This window comes from Palaemon carinicauda, chromosome 1 (assembly GCF_036898095.1).
Source record: "Palaemon carinicauda isolate YSFRI2023 chromosome 1, ASM3689809v2, whole genome shotgun sequence".
NCBI classification, from domain to species: domain Eukaryota; kingdom Metazoa; phylum Arthropoda; class Malacostraca; order Decapoda; family Palaemonidae; genus Palaemon; species Palaemon carinicauda.
The window spans coordinates 208,287,353-208,302,352 of record NC_090725.1 but is presented as its reverse complement, the minus strand read 5'-3'; the positions used below and the strand labels follow the sequence as shown (position 1 = coordinate 208,302,352).

Genomic DNA, 15,000 nt, shown 5'->3' with positions numbered 1-15,000 from the left:
AGAGTGTATGTCTAGAAGCTTATGCAGGCCCAAACTGCTTTAGCCCGGCCTCCACTCATTGCACTACAGTTCCATTCCAACTCGAAAACAAAATAAAAACAATCGTTAACACGATAATTAGGCAATTAACAACAAGAGGAGGAATCACTGAGCAAAACCACTGAACGTTACGTTAACGTAGAAAAAAATAGTTACTGAACTGAATATAATAGAGCACTTAAAACTAAAGTACAAGGCTGATTTAAGGAAACAAACAAGCAATAAATTACGTTAATTTGACAATATATATATATATATGTATATATATATATATATATATATATCTATCTATCTATCTATCTATCTATCTATCTATATATATATATATATATATATACAGTATATGTATATATATATATATATATATATATAATCTATCTATCTCTATCTATCTATCGTGCTCACTCCACAAAAAATCAAATCTTTCTGACGTAACACGCATCATATAAATAAAAACGTCGTTGTTCTTCTTCTTCTTTAGATTGCCCGGAGCTTCCATCCGGACAGGGGCTTTTTGACGGTGCGTCTAGCCCCTAGAACGTCGTTGTGTTATTTGATGCAATCTGTTGCTGTGTGTTGACACGTCATATGGCGTGTTAACACGAAACATCAGCGCAGTGTGTATGCACCTTAAGAAATGATCTACAAACTCCGGAATATTTAAGTTAAAAAACAATGGTTTCGTGATTCACATGGTCAAGAAAAAGTATAAAACTTTCGTAACTATAAAAAAAGAATTTTAGTACAGTACTAAAGCTTTTAAGAAGATCAGTGTAAGAACACAAGCACTTTAAAAGACTAAATTGCAAATTTGGGAACTAAAGATTATTTAGAGGCGGGCATTCAAACGTTTTACCAGCAGACATTAGAAAATATCTTTAGAAAATATGGGAGTTGTAGAAAATTTGAGGTCTTCATTTGTCAAATGGAATAACTACCAATTATCCAACAAGTGCAAAAAGAGCATATAGCAGACATAAACAACCTCAGAAGTTTTAGAAATTTGACAGTGATCAATCGGGCTAGAAATGTTATTACCCCATTTACTAAATTAGGTCACTACCAATTGCACAAAAAAAAAAAAAAAAAAAAAAAAAAACCGCTTCTAGTTAACGTTTGAAGAATGTTAAATAGCTGAGAAGAAAAGTAATTGGCCATTTTCACAAAAGTAATAGGGAAAACTACTACAGTATTTAGTTCTGTATCTCCCTAAACCTCATGGACAAGAAAAAGAATCATAATTTCGTAGAATTGAAAAGTTATACTAGGTATAATAAGTTTTTATAACTGTTCACTGTTAGGCAAATAAACTAAAATACTTTGTCTCTTTGCTCAGTGAGTGGCAGAGCCATCTGCATTGAGCAAAGGAGGAACTGTAATGTCTACATAGAAGAGGTTAGACCTGAGCGTTTTCTCACCACTTATGTTCCTGGACCCTACTGAAAAGGGTTTCTATTTTAGTCAGGAAGTATCAATTTTCCTTCTAGGTATAAACTTTCTGAGCCAGAGCTTTTAGTTAGAAATAATAAATACAGTGAAATAAGGACTACTACTTTGCAAAGATCATAAACTTCCTTTTCCTCCGAGTAAACACGTCAGCGATTGTCTTTGAATCATTCTCTGTTTTTGATTACAATCATTCAACAAACGAGACGAATCTTTCTATTCTTTATGTTGACAAATATATCACCTGCAGGAAGAGCAGGATCAACTCCCGTTTACATCTGTAACCAATTTCAGATCTCTAAAAACTCCTAACTAATCTATTTGATATTTTATATACTTCTGTACATAATTATCACAGGATGTGATAACCTTATCAATTTCAATAGCTAACGAAATTGAAGCAAGACCAACAGTACTGATCATAACATTGTGACGGGCCGAGAGAGGGTTGTGAACTCAAAGGCAGGATGCAATCAACTGAGTTGTTTATTAAGGAACACTCTCTTTTATATACAAAACCTCAAGGCAACAGGACATAACATGTTCGAGAGACAGACAATGTTACAGAGCAAAACCGGAGACATGATCATTCAGGTTCTTTTTAGTGCGAGGGAAGAGCGCAGATACAAGCATAATATACACAAAATAATTATGTACAATTGTGTGACACACGGTTGGTACAACATTACGGGAATCAATGAATAAATATTCAAGCAATTCATAGAAATGGTCATGCCCTTATTTATAATTTCCCCACAGTTAGTTTTAGAAGTTAAGTTGAAAGCTCTTAGGCCACAGTTAAAAATACGAGAAAGATGATCAATCACAACCCACAATTAGTATTGACAATGACATTAAGCACCAAAATATTCTCTCTATCATGTCTTTATCTTAGCCAGAAAGATTAGCAGACAATCAAGAACAGTATCATATAAGTATAGATTGTAAGAGATAGAGCATAATTATGTTAAAGCTGTTCCTGCCACAAATTCTTTATGATTTCAACCACTAACATCCACAATCAAAACAGGTCTTATGAGAAGGTATGTAATTATTCCTAATCTAAATTGCCACTCCTTTTGCCATAAGAATGATTCTATGTTCATGAATATAAATTTCTTTACAGCTAGAATGAGTTCGGTGAGTGTTATATTTGAGAATCAAAACTCTCTTTATAGAATATACTATCTGGCCAGAACACAGTTCAAGTAAAAAATGAAACCTGAACTGCTGAATTCAACTTGTTCAATTTGGAAAAAGGGCTGAAATGATTCATGAACCCAAATGAAAATAGAATTAAATCAATATTCCAGAACGGAACATAACTAGTTTTATACAAAGGCCACACCAGATCTGTGAGAGGACAACCTTATCGACGATTGTTTCATGGGACCTATACAATACACATCATACATGTAGACCTTCTCCAGACATGACCAAGTACCAATTTATGGTAAAAAACTGTTTTGTTCTCATAATTCTAATTTACTTAGATTACACCAATGTGATCTACTTCCCTTTCTCGATGATGCTAAATGTAACAGTTGATTATTCACAATTTCACTAGTTTATTGAATAAATAATAACAATGGAGGATGCCTGATCCTTTGAAAATAAAGAACGCCATAAGACGCAGGTTTTACCATTTCCAAGATCACATAAAAGAATTGAGACTTGAAAATTACAAGAATCATTAATATTTCATCCAGTATTCATTTATATGACAATTACAAAAGGAAGGTAAAGTGTTATATCATACAGTGTAATACAAATCTTTTCAGTGTTCCAACATTTTGTAATCTTTCTTATTGATGATTAATTTGCAGATGAAAATAAGCAAAGGACCTAGAGGGAGAACCCTTTCCGACTCTTCTTCTTTTCTTCCCTCACCAAAAAACATTCTACTTAGTTGATTCTCTCTTGATTGGTAACCGACAGGGACAATGACATGTGTATTGGATGTTTATTGACATGCGCTTCATCTCTTTCAAAGCGACAAAATTGAATGTGAACTTTTTTTACTGTTATTTCTAACAGTCTAGCCTTCTCATCATAAGACTTAATACTACACAATAATCTAGAAGTTTTATTCCAGCTGAGACCAGATTGTGGAATTATCTTGCTAATCAGGCAGTTAGATCGGTGGAACTTCAGAAGTTCAGACTTGCTGCGAATATTTTGTTTTACGTTATATATGTATATGTATCTATACGCACACACACACACACACACACACACATATATATATATATATATATATATATATATATATATAAATATATATATATATACACACACACACACACATATATATATATATATATATATATATATATATATATATATATATACATATATACTGTATCTATATTGATATATATATATATATATATATATCAATATAGATACAGTATATATGTATGTCTTATTTATAACTGTAATCGAACAGTTTAACATGTTTTTTATCAAAAAGGCCCATAAAAGAAACATAGGAAATATAAATAATCACTATATTTCCTATATTTCTTTTATGGGCCTTGCTGATAAAACATATATACATTTATATATATGTATATATATATATATATATATATATATATATATGTATATATATATATATATATATATATATATATATCCAAATAAGCCATATATATATTTGATATATTAATGTCTGGATTCTCTTAACGACCTCGGGATCAGAGCCCCAGGCGAAATCACACAAAGACAAGAGCTTGGTTCCGGCCGGGAATCGAACCCTGGTCGGCAAGCTTATATAGACAGTGACTAACCCACTTGGCCAAGTGGGTTAGTGACTGTCTATATAAGCTTGCCGACCAGGGTTCGATTCCCGGCCGGAGCCAAGCTCTTGTCTTTGTGTGATTTCGCCTGGGGCTCTGATCCCGAGGTCGTTAAGAGAATCCAGACATTAATATATCAAATATATATATGGCTTATTTGAATATGAAAAACACGTAAAAATGTGCAAAATTTATCATATATATATATATATATGTATATATATATGCATATTTACACACACATATATATACATATGTGTATATATATTTATTATTAATATGCAGATATATATACACACATGTATATAGATACATATAGATTTATGTATATATACATATGTATATATATATATATATATATATATATATATATATGTATATATATAAATATATTGATACATTTAGAAGGAATTTGATCAGTAATGAAATTTTCTTTGTTTGCTCCTACTTGTAAGAGAACCCATTGCCATCTACTCATGGTGACGAGTTGACCTGTCCGGCAATGTTTACCACAATTTTGGTTGTCATTTTTATGTCTCCAAAAAGTTTATTATCTCTATTTCGGCCTTTTTCAAGCCCTCCAATTGCTATATTACATATATGCAGTATCCTTCATGTCTCCAATAATCTTATTAGTCTTTAATAGTGTTTTTTCAGGTCTCTAATGATTTCATTACTCGTTTTCTAAGGCTTTTCCAATACCCGAATAGTATACTTCAATAATCTTTTGCAGTCCCTTCCACGTCTCCAATAAGCTCATCAGGCTTTGACAATATCTTTCAGTCCTCTAATAATCCCATTACTCATTTTCAGACCTTTTCAGTCCTCCAGCTACTTTACTACTCTTTTGCAGTACATTTTAGACCTCAAGTAGTCTCAAGACTCTTTTACAGTGTCTTTTAGACCTCCAACAGCCTCTTCGTTTTTCTGCAATCTCTTTCTGGTTTCCAATAACCTTATGATTTTTCATTGTTTTTCATACTGCCAACAGCCTTATTACTGTTTTACAGATCTTTTAAGTTCTGCAATAACCTTATCAGTCTTTTACAGTGTATTTTAGGCCTCCAACAACTTTATTACTTCTTGTAGTCTCTTTCAAGTCTCCAATAAACTTATTAGTCTTGTATAGTTTTTTCAGGCTTATAGCAGCCCCATCACCTTTTACGGTCTCTTTCTGACCTCTAACATCTTTATCACTCACACTGTAGTCCATTGGCTCATGAGTCCTATGAAGTCACCACGGTAGAGCTTGAATAAATTCCCCCCTTTGACGCAATTATTTCGTCTACAAATATTATACTAAAAAGTTATTTCATGTTCGCAGTGTTCAGAAACTTTATTATATATTGGGTCTGTTTCTAATTAGGTGCTATCCCATGAAGCATTTCTGTTTATTTATTACATTGCCAAATACGATTTAGAAAGGCTATGTTGAGATTTCTCGTATCAATGGGATCAGTTCATCACATGTAGTTCTATATTATCTTCTTGTTCTCTTCATCATTTTGGTATTGTACCGTATGGTTGCCAACCGATTATCAGTAATAAGATTTACGGATTATAAAATCTTTTCATGGATATGATTTATGTTGGAATTTTTATATTTCATCATTAAAACCTGATTTCACATTCTTGAAAAATTGTAATCATGGTATCAGACATGTTCATACTCCTATGATTAAAGTCATCGGAAGTGAGCGTCATTTGGGATAGACTACACAAGGATATGTCATTTCCACATGAGGCCATACGTCATTAATATATAAATGCCTTGGCAACCTGAATTCAAGTAAGAATAAAGGGAATGGGTAACCTATTTAAAGGACTTTCTTTTTTTAAAAGAAAAATAAAGTTTTAATATGATAAAAGTGTATTTTTGGTGATTATAACAGGAATTTCTTTTTAAACGTACGTCTGACAAGATGTAAAAAAAAAGGGCATCCATTTCTGCTTCTGAACAAGGGTCGAAGATTGTCAAAATTGTTCTTCTACTTAAACCAAGCTGAAGCCGATAACTAAAGTATGATAAGGAAAGTTGTCTCAACGCATTTCAATGTTATCTAACAGTTTTATGATACAGACAATGGCGTGCACAAGGTTTCGTAAAGCCTTAAGGTCGGCCAAGGATATTCTAAGAGCGATTACAATTGCACCTATGTTGTTTTTGAAAGCAGTATCCTCTGCGGCTTCATTAGCTCCAGCTGAGAATCTGAAGCTTGATCGGTACTGCAGGGTAACACTTGGTTATCCCGGTGAAGTATGTGAGAAAATTAACGATGGGAACCACGAAAGTATACAAGTGGAAGTGCAGAAGCGGGTTAACATTTTTAACTTTAATGAAAAACTAATATCAAGCATAATTCCCGTGTTACTGTTATCATTTATCGCATCTTGGAGCGATCAAAGAGGAAGGAGATTACCTATACTTCTATCAATATTTGGTACCACCCTTAGTTCCGCAACTTATCTTTTGGTTTCTTTTTTTCCAACTTGGCCTCCAGAAATTTTGTATGTAGCCTCGTTTTGTTTATCTTTCGGAGGCGGGTGGTCTTTATTCTACATGGCCGTCTACAGTTACATTGCTGACATGTCAGCGTGTGAAGATCGAACCAAACGACTTGCTATAGTGAGAAGTATCTGGGTTCTGGGAACTCCAGCTGGTACTGCTGTGGGAGCCCTGATCTACGATGCAGGAGGGTTCTGCTGGGTGTTTGGTTTTAGCACGGTCCTTTACTTAAGTTCATTCTTTTACTCTGTTTTCGTCGTGAAAGATAAAGAGAAACTGATCGAAGAAAATAAAGAAATCTCAAAACAAAAGCGTTTGTGGAACCCCCGGAATGTAGTCGACTTATTTCATGTTTGCTTAAGAAAGCGCCAAGGAAGTGGGAGGTGGCACATTATGATTTTATTAGGAATCATGCTTATGCATATGAGTGCATCTCCACACAACTTTTACTTATGGTTATTGCGAGTTCTCAACTGGGACATAGACTCATACAGTATATACAAGATTGTTGATGATGTTGGTACATCGCTAGCAACGCTTTGCTTTACTCCGATTTTTGGATATCTGCGTCTCCATGACTGTTCTGTGGGAGGTATGACTCTTGTACTACTATTTTGTCGATCTTTAGCTTTTGGGATGACAACTTCACCAATCCAGTGGTGGGTCCCTTACATTTTCATCTTTATCCCGGAGGAGTATGGAAGCGTCACTATCAGGAGTAGGTTATCAAAGGTATGTACAAAATGAAAGTTTGAAATTTTTAGAGAAATATACTGGTAAAATACAAGCATACATTCTCACACACACAAACACACACACACACACACACACACACACACATATATATATATATATATATATATATATATATATATATATATTTTCTCTATTGTACTGGACATATTTCGCACACAATTTTATCACGTAATAGTATTTCTGTTGTTCTTATATATCACTTTCCCCTCCCACTGACTTGTTTAAGCATGCCTGTTCATGAATGATCTTGTTTGAATTCTTGATACAATCTTGCTTGGATCAGTTTCTATATAAACTCATGATCCATTGAAATAAAGTTGGCTGCATTCACCGCTCCTCTCAGCTACAATGTAACGGCCCTCTCGCACAATTAGGGGCCATCCCCCTCAATGCTATGTCCTACTGTTTAAGGATACTGCCCACCGAACCAACTCTTCGATATATGTCCCCTCAATGAAATTACTGCCCTTCGCCAGCGGACGAGCGTTCACCTGGTTTCAGTGTGCCGAAGTCCAGTTTCACATCAAGGGCATGACTCAGTGAAGCACCAAAGCAGACTATGTTCTCGCTGCGATCCACAAGGATGCTTTCCTGGAACTTTCCGATTGCCTTGCGAGCAAGGGGACACCCCTATAGCGTACAACGCCCTCAAAACATGCCTTTTGAAGCAGTACTTGTCATTGCCAGCTGCTTGTATAGCCAAGTTTTACACCTCTCTTAATAATCGTTAGGAGACCAGAAGGCTTCGCTCACCCTCTGGGAAATGACCAGTATCGCTCACCTGCAACCTGCCACAGATGGCTCTCTTCATGAGGTGAACTTACTTCGTGCCCTTTGAGTTCGATGCTTACCCGAACCTGTACGCGCTGCCATCCCCGATGTTGATATTTTGAATTGTTGATCAATCCTAGAACTAGTGTCTTATCTTGTGGGCTTTTTGACTTTTGGTAAATCCAGTTGGGACAGCTACATGTAAGAAAGGAAGAGGGAACAGAGGTATATTCAAAAGATTAATAGCGAATGCAGCTAGGTTGAGATAGCACCAGTGAAGGCCTTTGAGTAAGGTAAATTCTTATGGTGAATGCAAAAATGTTAACGATATGTGTCCTTTGAATATGATGACGTGTGACTCCTATGCTAGGATACCTTCATCCCCTTGACTGTTCCGTTGGCAGTCTGACAGCATTGAATTTTTCCTGGAACCTGTTTTCTGAGAAGATGGTTACCAAGATAAGTCAAAGCAGGGTCCCTCATTCCAATATTCAATAATAATTTAAGTCAGACTTCCAGCGTGGGAAAAGAATCTGTTTGCGGACCTTCAGGCTTTCAATTATGTATAGAATGATAATGAAGGAACACGTTACTATTTTAACTTAGGTATTACAAATTAATTGTGAAAATAAATACCAAAGTAAAAGGCCTTGGAGCATGTGATGCCCTTCTTACAATCTCCAATGCTGTACAGAAATCTCTTGATTGCTGTCAAGAAGTTCGTATGATTAGCCTTTATCTTAGTGCTGCCTTTGACCATGTTAATCATGAGGCCCTTGTTTTCATACTAAAACAGTTGGGAGTGGATGGGTCTTTTCTTAGAATCATAAGTAATAGTTCGTAAAGAGTTGTTGTTGATAGGCACCATAGTGAGTATAGGAATATGATATCTGGTTTTCCTCAGGGTAGTGTTCTTGACCTATTGCGCTTCATACTGTATACACATGTAGTTTAGCCTGGAAAACAAGCTCGTTGCATATGTAGATGATGCTACTCTCTTTGCATTAATGCAATCTCCTGAATGTAGATCTGGGGTTGCCAAATCCCTTAAAATTAGTGCATGGTGCAAATTATGGGGTATGAAGTTGAATCCAAACAAAACTCAAAGTATGACTGTAAGTAGGTCGAGAACAATTGCTGCTCAATATCTGGATCTCAGAATTGATAATGTTTCTTTAGCTCTGTATGACTCTTTTGAAATTTTAGGTGTGACTCTCGACAACACATTAGGTCTGTGTGTTCATCAATTACACAAAAAGTTGGCTTATTGAGAAAGTCCTTTAAGATTTTCGGTGATCAGTCTATTCTGAAAAAGTGTTACAATTCTTTCATTTTATATTGTTTCGAGTATTGTTCTCCTGTGTGGTCTTCATCTGATTCTCAATTTAGTTTGTTGGATAGTAACTTCCGGTCTATTAAATTTCCTATATCTGATCTAGATATCAATCTCTGGCACTGTTGTTCAATTAGTTCGGTATGCATGATGCATAAGGTTTCTCATAATTCTGACCATCCTTGGCATTCAGAACTTCCCGGACAGTACCGCCCTGTTCGTAATGCTAATAGGCATGTAGTTATTTCCAGTAGCCAGGCCTTCTTCATCATGCGGCTCAATACTACACAGTATTCTGGAAGTTTTATTTCAGCTGTGACCAAGTCATGGAATGATCTCCCTTATCGAGTAGTTGAATCGGGAAAACTTCAAAGGTTCTAACTTGCAGCACATCTTTTTATGTTGAACAAACTAACATGTCTCTTTTTATAGTTTATGTATGAAAAATCTGTTTTAATGTTGATACTGTACCAACCGTGTTTCACACAATTGTACATAATTCCTTTTGTATATATTATGCTTGTATCTTCGCTCTTCCCTCGCACTAAAACGAACATGAAAATTCATGTCTGGTTTTTCTTCTGTAATATTGTCTGTCTTGTGAACTTGTTATGTCCTGTTGCCTTGAGGTTTTGTATATAAGGAGAGTGTTTTAAATAATATAACTCAGTCGATTGCTTCCTGCCTTTGAGTTCACAACCCTCTCTCGGCTCCGTCACATTGGAGACCCCGGAAGTCGACTCGCTCCCACTGCCTTCCACCCCCACCTCCCTCGCCCCTCCATCGTTAGTACTATGGCGGACTCTACTACAGCAGCGCAGTTGGCGCTGCGGCCGCCCCATTGAAACTTTCACCGTTCGCCAGGGGAGAAGCATTTGCTTGGTTTCAACGCGCAGAAGTCCAGTTTCGCATCAACGGCGTGACTCGCTCAACCACCAAAGCAGATTATGTTCTCGCGGCGATACCCGAGGACACCTTCCCGGAAATATCCGACTGGCTTTGTGAACAAGGAGACATGCCAATAGTGTATGACGCCCTCAAAACATACCTTCTGCAGCAGTACTCGCCATCGCCAGCTGCCCGTGTAGCAAAGCTTTTTCAGCTCTCGCAACAACCGTTGGGGGACCAAAGGGCTTCGCTTGCCCTCAGGGAAATGACCAGTATCGCTTGCCTTCAACCTGCCGCAGACGGCTCTCCTCGTGAGGTGAACCTGCTTCGTGCCCTTTAAATACGCCGTTTACCCGGACCTATACGTGCTGCCATACCCGATGTCGATAGTTTACCCATAAAGGACTTGATGACCAAAGCCGACGCCCTTATGGACAGCCACTTCAAGACCTCCATCAACGCCTCCACCCCTGACGAAGAGGATGCATATTCAACGTCAACTGAAGCTGACATGAATGCCGTAGGACATACACGCCCACACCGTGACGTGCCGAAGCAAAGACAAAGCCGCCCAGCACCCACCAATCGCTCGCGCCCCAACAAACGACTTCTACAGCCACTTACTACCTCCCATCTGCCACAGTTTTGCTAATACCACTTCAGATTTGGGGCAACTGCGAAGAAATGTGCCGAGGATTGTCAGTGGCCAAAAAACGTGTAAGTAGGCCATCGCTCGTGGCGGTGGCCTCCCGTGTTTCTAATCTTTTCTTTTTACAGGATGCAGGAACGGGCGTGCGATTTTTGGTAGACACGGGTGCTTGTCGTTCTCTTTTGCCAAGGAAACTCTTCAAGACACGCCGTAGTCTGTCTACATCTGCCGACGTCCGCTTGGTAGCTGCCAACGGATCTGTGATACCCACCTACGGTTACGAGAACCTCACATTATCGTTCGGAAACGGTAAATTCAATTGGAAGTTTCTCGTTGCTGACGTCACCATGCCAATCCTCGGTGCGGATTTCCTCTCTCATTTCCACCTTCTGGTCGATGTCGCCCACCGACGATTGGTCAATGCAGACTCGTACTTGTCGATACCTCTTCAACCCGCCCCTTCTAACCTCGCTCTCCACATCAGCGCAAACACGGATGCCTACGCCCACCTCCTCACGTCGTACCCGGAAGTTTTCCGTCCAGAACTTCGCCAAACGCCCACGGTTCCTGCCAAGCACGGTATTTATCACCATATCAAGACGACGGGACCCCCAGTCTTCGCAAAATTCAGACGTCTGGCACCGGAACGATTGGCAGCCGCCAAACAGACGTTCGCTGAAATGGAGGAAATGGGCCTTTGCCAAAAGGCCTCCAGCCCATAGTCGTCAGCTTCACACATCGTTCTGAAGAAAGACGGCTCCCTCCGTCCGTGCGGGGACTACAGGCGCCTGAACATGCAAACAGATCCGGATCACTACCCCCTCCCAAACATTGCCGACGTGACCTCCTACCTGCACAAAGCAAAGGTTTTCTCTACGCTCGATCTCCTGAAGGGGTATTATCAGGTGCCAATGAACCCAGAAGACATCCCTAAGACTGCCATCACCACTCCGTTTGGTAGATACACCTTCAATTACTCCTGTTTTGGCCTTCGTAATGCTGGGGCCACATTTCAACGTCTCATGGATGGCATCTTAGGGGACCTCCATTTCTGTGTATGTTATGTGGATGACATACTTGTGTTCTCCTCCTCAAAAGAGGAACACCTCCGTCACCTGCGCATCGTGCTCGCCCGCCTGCAACAAAACGGCCTTGTAGTCCGGTACGACAAGTGTACCTTTGGCGCCAACGAAGTATCGTTCTTAGGGCACCGCATCACTCCTGAAGGTGTCCACCCCCTCCCTGAGAAGGTAGCAGCCGTTCAGAACATCCCCGTGCCTTCGACCGTCAAAGCTCTGCAGGAATTCTTGGGCATGATCAACTATTATCACCGTTTTCTGCCAGCCATTGCCGCCACTCTTGCTCCCCTCTACGCCTCTCTCAAGGGCAAGCCAAAGGACCTGAAGTGGGGTCCACTTCAAGAAGCAGCCTTCTGCAATGCAAAGAAGGCCCTATCAACTGCTGCGGCTCTCACTTTTCCTATCCCACACGCCCCTCTCCTTCTCTCCACCGATGCCAGCGACGTCGCTATTGGTGCAGTACTCGAGCAGGTGGTCAAAGGCTCGCCCCACCCATTGGCCTTCTTCAGCAGAAAACTGTCCAAGGCAGAATCGGGTTATTCTACCTTCGATCGAGAATTGCTGGCGGTGCACTTGGCTGTCCGTCACTTTAGCCATTTCTTAGAAGGTACGCCCTTCGTCATTCGCACAGACCACATGCCTCTGGTGCACGCCTTTACTCGACAGTCTGACGCCTGGTCCGCCCGTCAACGCCGACATCTCTCCGCCGTGGCTGAATACAATTGCACCCTCCAATACGTCCCAGGGAAAATGAATCCCGTTGCCGATGCCATGTCAAGAAACACGTTGGCTGCCGTTCAACTGGGATTGGATTACAACGCCCTGGCTGAAGCCCAACGACAGGATCCAGAGTATCAAGCTTGTAGGACATCCTGCACGTCCCTCCATTGGGAAGACTTTCCCCTCGAAGACTCCAACACCACCCTCCTCTGTGACGTCAGTACTGGTAGACCGCGACCTTGGATTCCTGCTCCCATGCACCGACAGGTGTTTGATTTCATTCACGGCCTTTCACATCCCTCGTGCCGTTCTACTGCACAGCTGCTGAAGGCAAAGTTCATTTGGCACGGCATTTCTAAGGATGCTAAGGATTGGGTCCGCGCCTGTACTTCTTGCCAAACTTCCAAAGTACATCGACACACGGATTCAGGAGTGGGCACCTTTCCTCAACCTCAGCGTCGTTCCGCACACATTCACGTCGACGTTGTAGGCCCCCTACCCACATCACAAGGACATCGTTACCTGTTTACCGTCATCGACCGCTCCACTCGTTGGCCTGAAGCCATTCCCATGGAAACTGCAACGTCCGCCTCATGTACATCTGCCTTACTCTCTGGATGGATTTCAAGATTCGGTATCCCTGAGCATATTACTTCTGACAGGGGAACCACTTTCACCTCTCAATTGTGGACGTCATTAGCGAATCTCCTGGGCATCACCCTACATCAGACAACGGCCTACAACCCCGCTGCCAATGGAATGGTTGAACGTTTTCATCGCACCCTTAAAGCAGCTTTGATGTCTCGCTGCAAGGATTCCAACTGGTTTACTCAGCTTCCCTGGGTCCTCCTGGGACTAAGGACCACTCCTAAAGACACCCTCGACGTCTCGGCAGCTGAAATGGTGTATGGCGACCCGTTGGTCGTCCCTGCCGAATTTTTTCCTTCTACAACCTCCTCCGACGATCTCCAGCGCATACGTCACGTTGTGGGAAAATTTACTCCATGCCGCCAGACTTACAAGCCCCCAGCGAAGCATCACATACCAACGGACTTGCACTCTGCAACGCACGTCTTCCTGCGCAACGACACCAGCAAGCCACCACTAACGCCCCCTTACACGGGCCCTTTCCTTGTGATCCTCTCTATCATGTCTCTATCTTAGCTAGAAAGATTAGCAGACAATCAAGAACAGTATCATATAAGTATAGATTGTAAGAGATAGAGCATAATTATGTTAAAGCTGTTCCTTCCACAAATGCTTTATGATTTCAACCACTAACATCCACAATCAAAGCAGGTCTTATGAGAAGGTATGTAATTATTCCTAATCTAAATTGCCACTCCCTTTGCCATAAGAATGGTCCTATGTTCATGAATTACAGATTTCCATAAATCTAGAATGAGTTCCGTTAGTGTTTTATTTGAGAATCAAAACTCTCTGTGTATAGAATATACTATCTGGCATGATTAGTTTTATGCAAAGGCCACACCAGATCTGCGAGAGGACAACCTTATCGACGATTGTTTCATGGGACTTATACAATACATATCTATTAATTCTATCGTGATACATGTAGACCTACTCCAGACATGACCAAGTACCAATTTATGGTAAAAAACTGTTTTGTTCTCATAATTCTAATTTACTTAGATTACACCAATGTGATCTACTTCCCTTTCTCGATGATGCTAAATGTAACAGTTGATTATTCACAATTTCACTAGTTTATTGAATAAATAATAACAATGGAGGATGCCTGATCCTTTGAAAATAAAGAACGCCATAAGACGCAGGTTTTACCATTTCCAAGATCACATAAAAGAATTGAGACTTGAAAATTACAAGAATCATTAATATTTCATCCAGTATTCATTTATATGACAATTACAAAAGGAAGGTAAAGTGTTATATCATACAGTGTAATACAAATCTTTTCAGTGTTCCAACATTTTGTAATCTTTCTTATTGATGATTAATTTGCAGATGAAAATAAGCAAAGGACCTAGAGG

At 39.7% G+C, this 15,000-nt stretch overlaps 1 protein-coding gene across 3 annotated transcripts in view; it reads left to right on the top strand.

Annotated features, from left to right (window-relative positions):
- LOC137653680 (lysosomal proton-coupled steroid conjugate and bile acid symporter SLC46A3-like) overlaps positions 1 to 15,000 on the top strand; it is a 38,610-nt gene that overhangs the window by 7,915 nt on the left and 15,695 nt on the right. The window contains exon 1 of one of the 3 annotated variants that reach the window (XR_011046533.1): positions 2,410 to 2,528. The exons of 1 other annotated variant lie outside the window; for it this stretch is intronic. Coding sequence is in view for 1 of the 2 variants with exons in the window: in XM_068387260.1 (XP_068243361.1) it covers positions 6,370 to 7,524 (1,155 nt within the window). In the remaining variant the exon portion in view is untranslated. Of the gene's footprint in view, positions 1 to 2,409; positions 2,529 to 6,365; positions 7,525 to 15,000 lie in introns of those variants that run through there. One more of the 3 variants, XM_068387260.1, reaches the window with a different exon arrangement.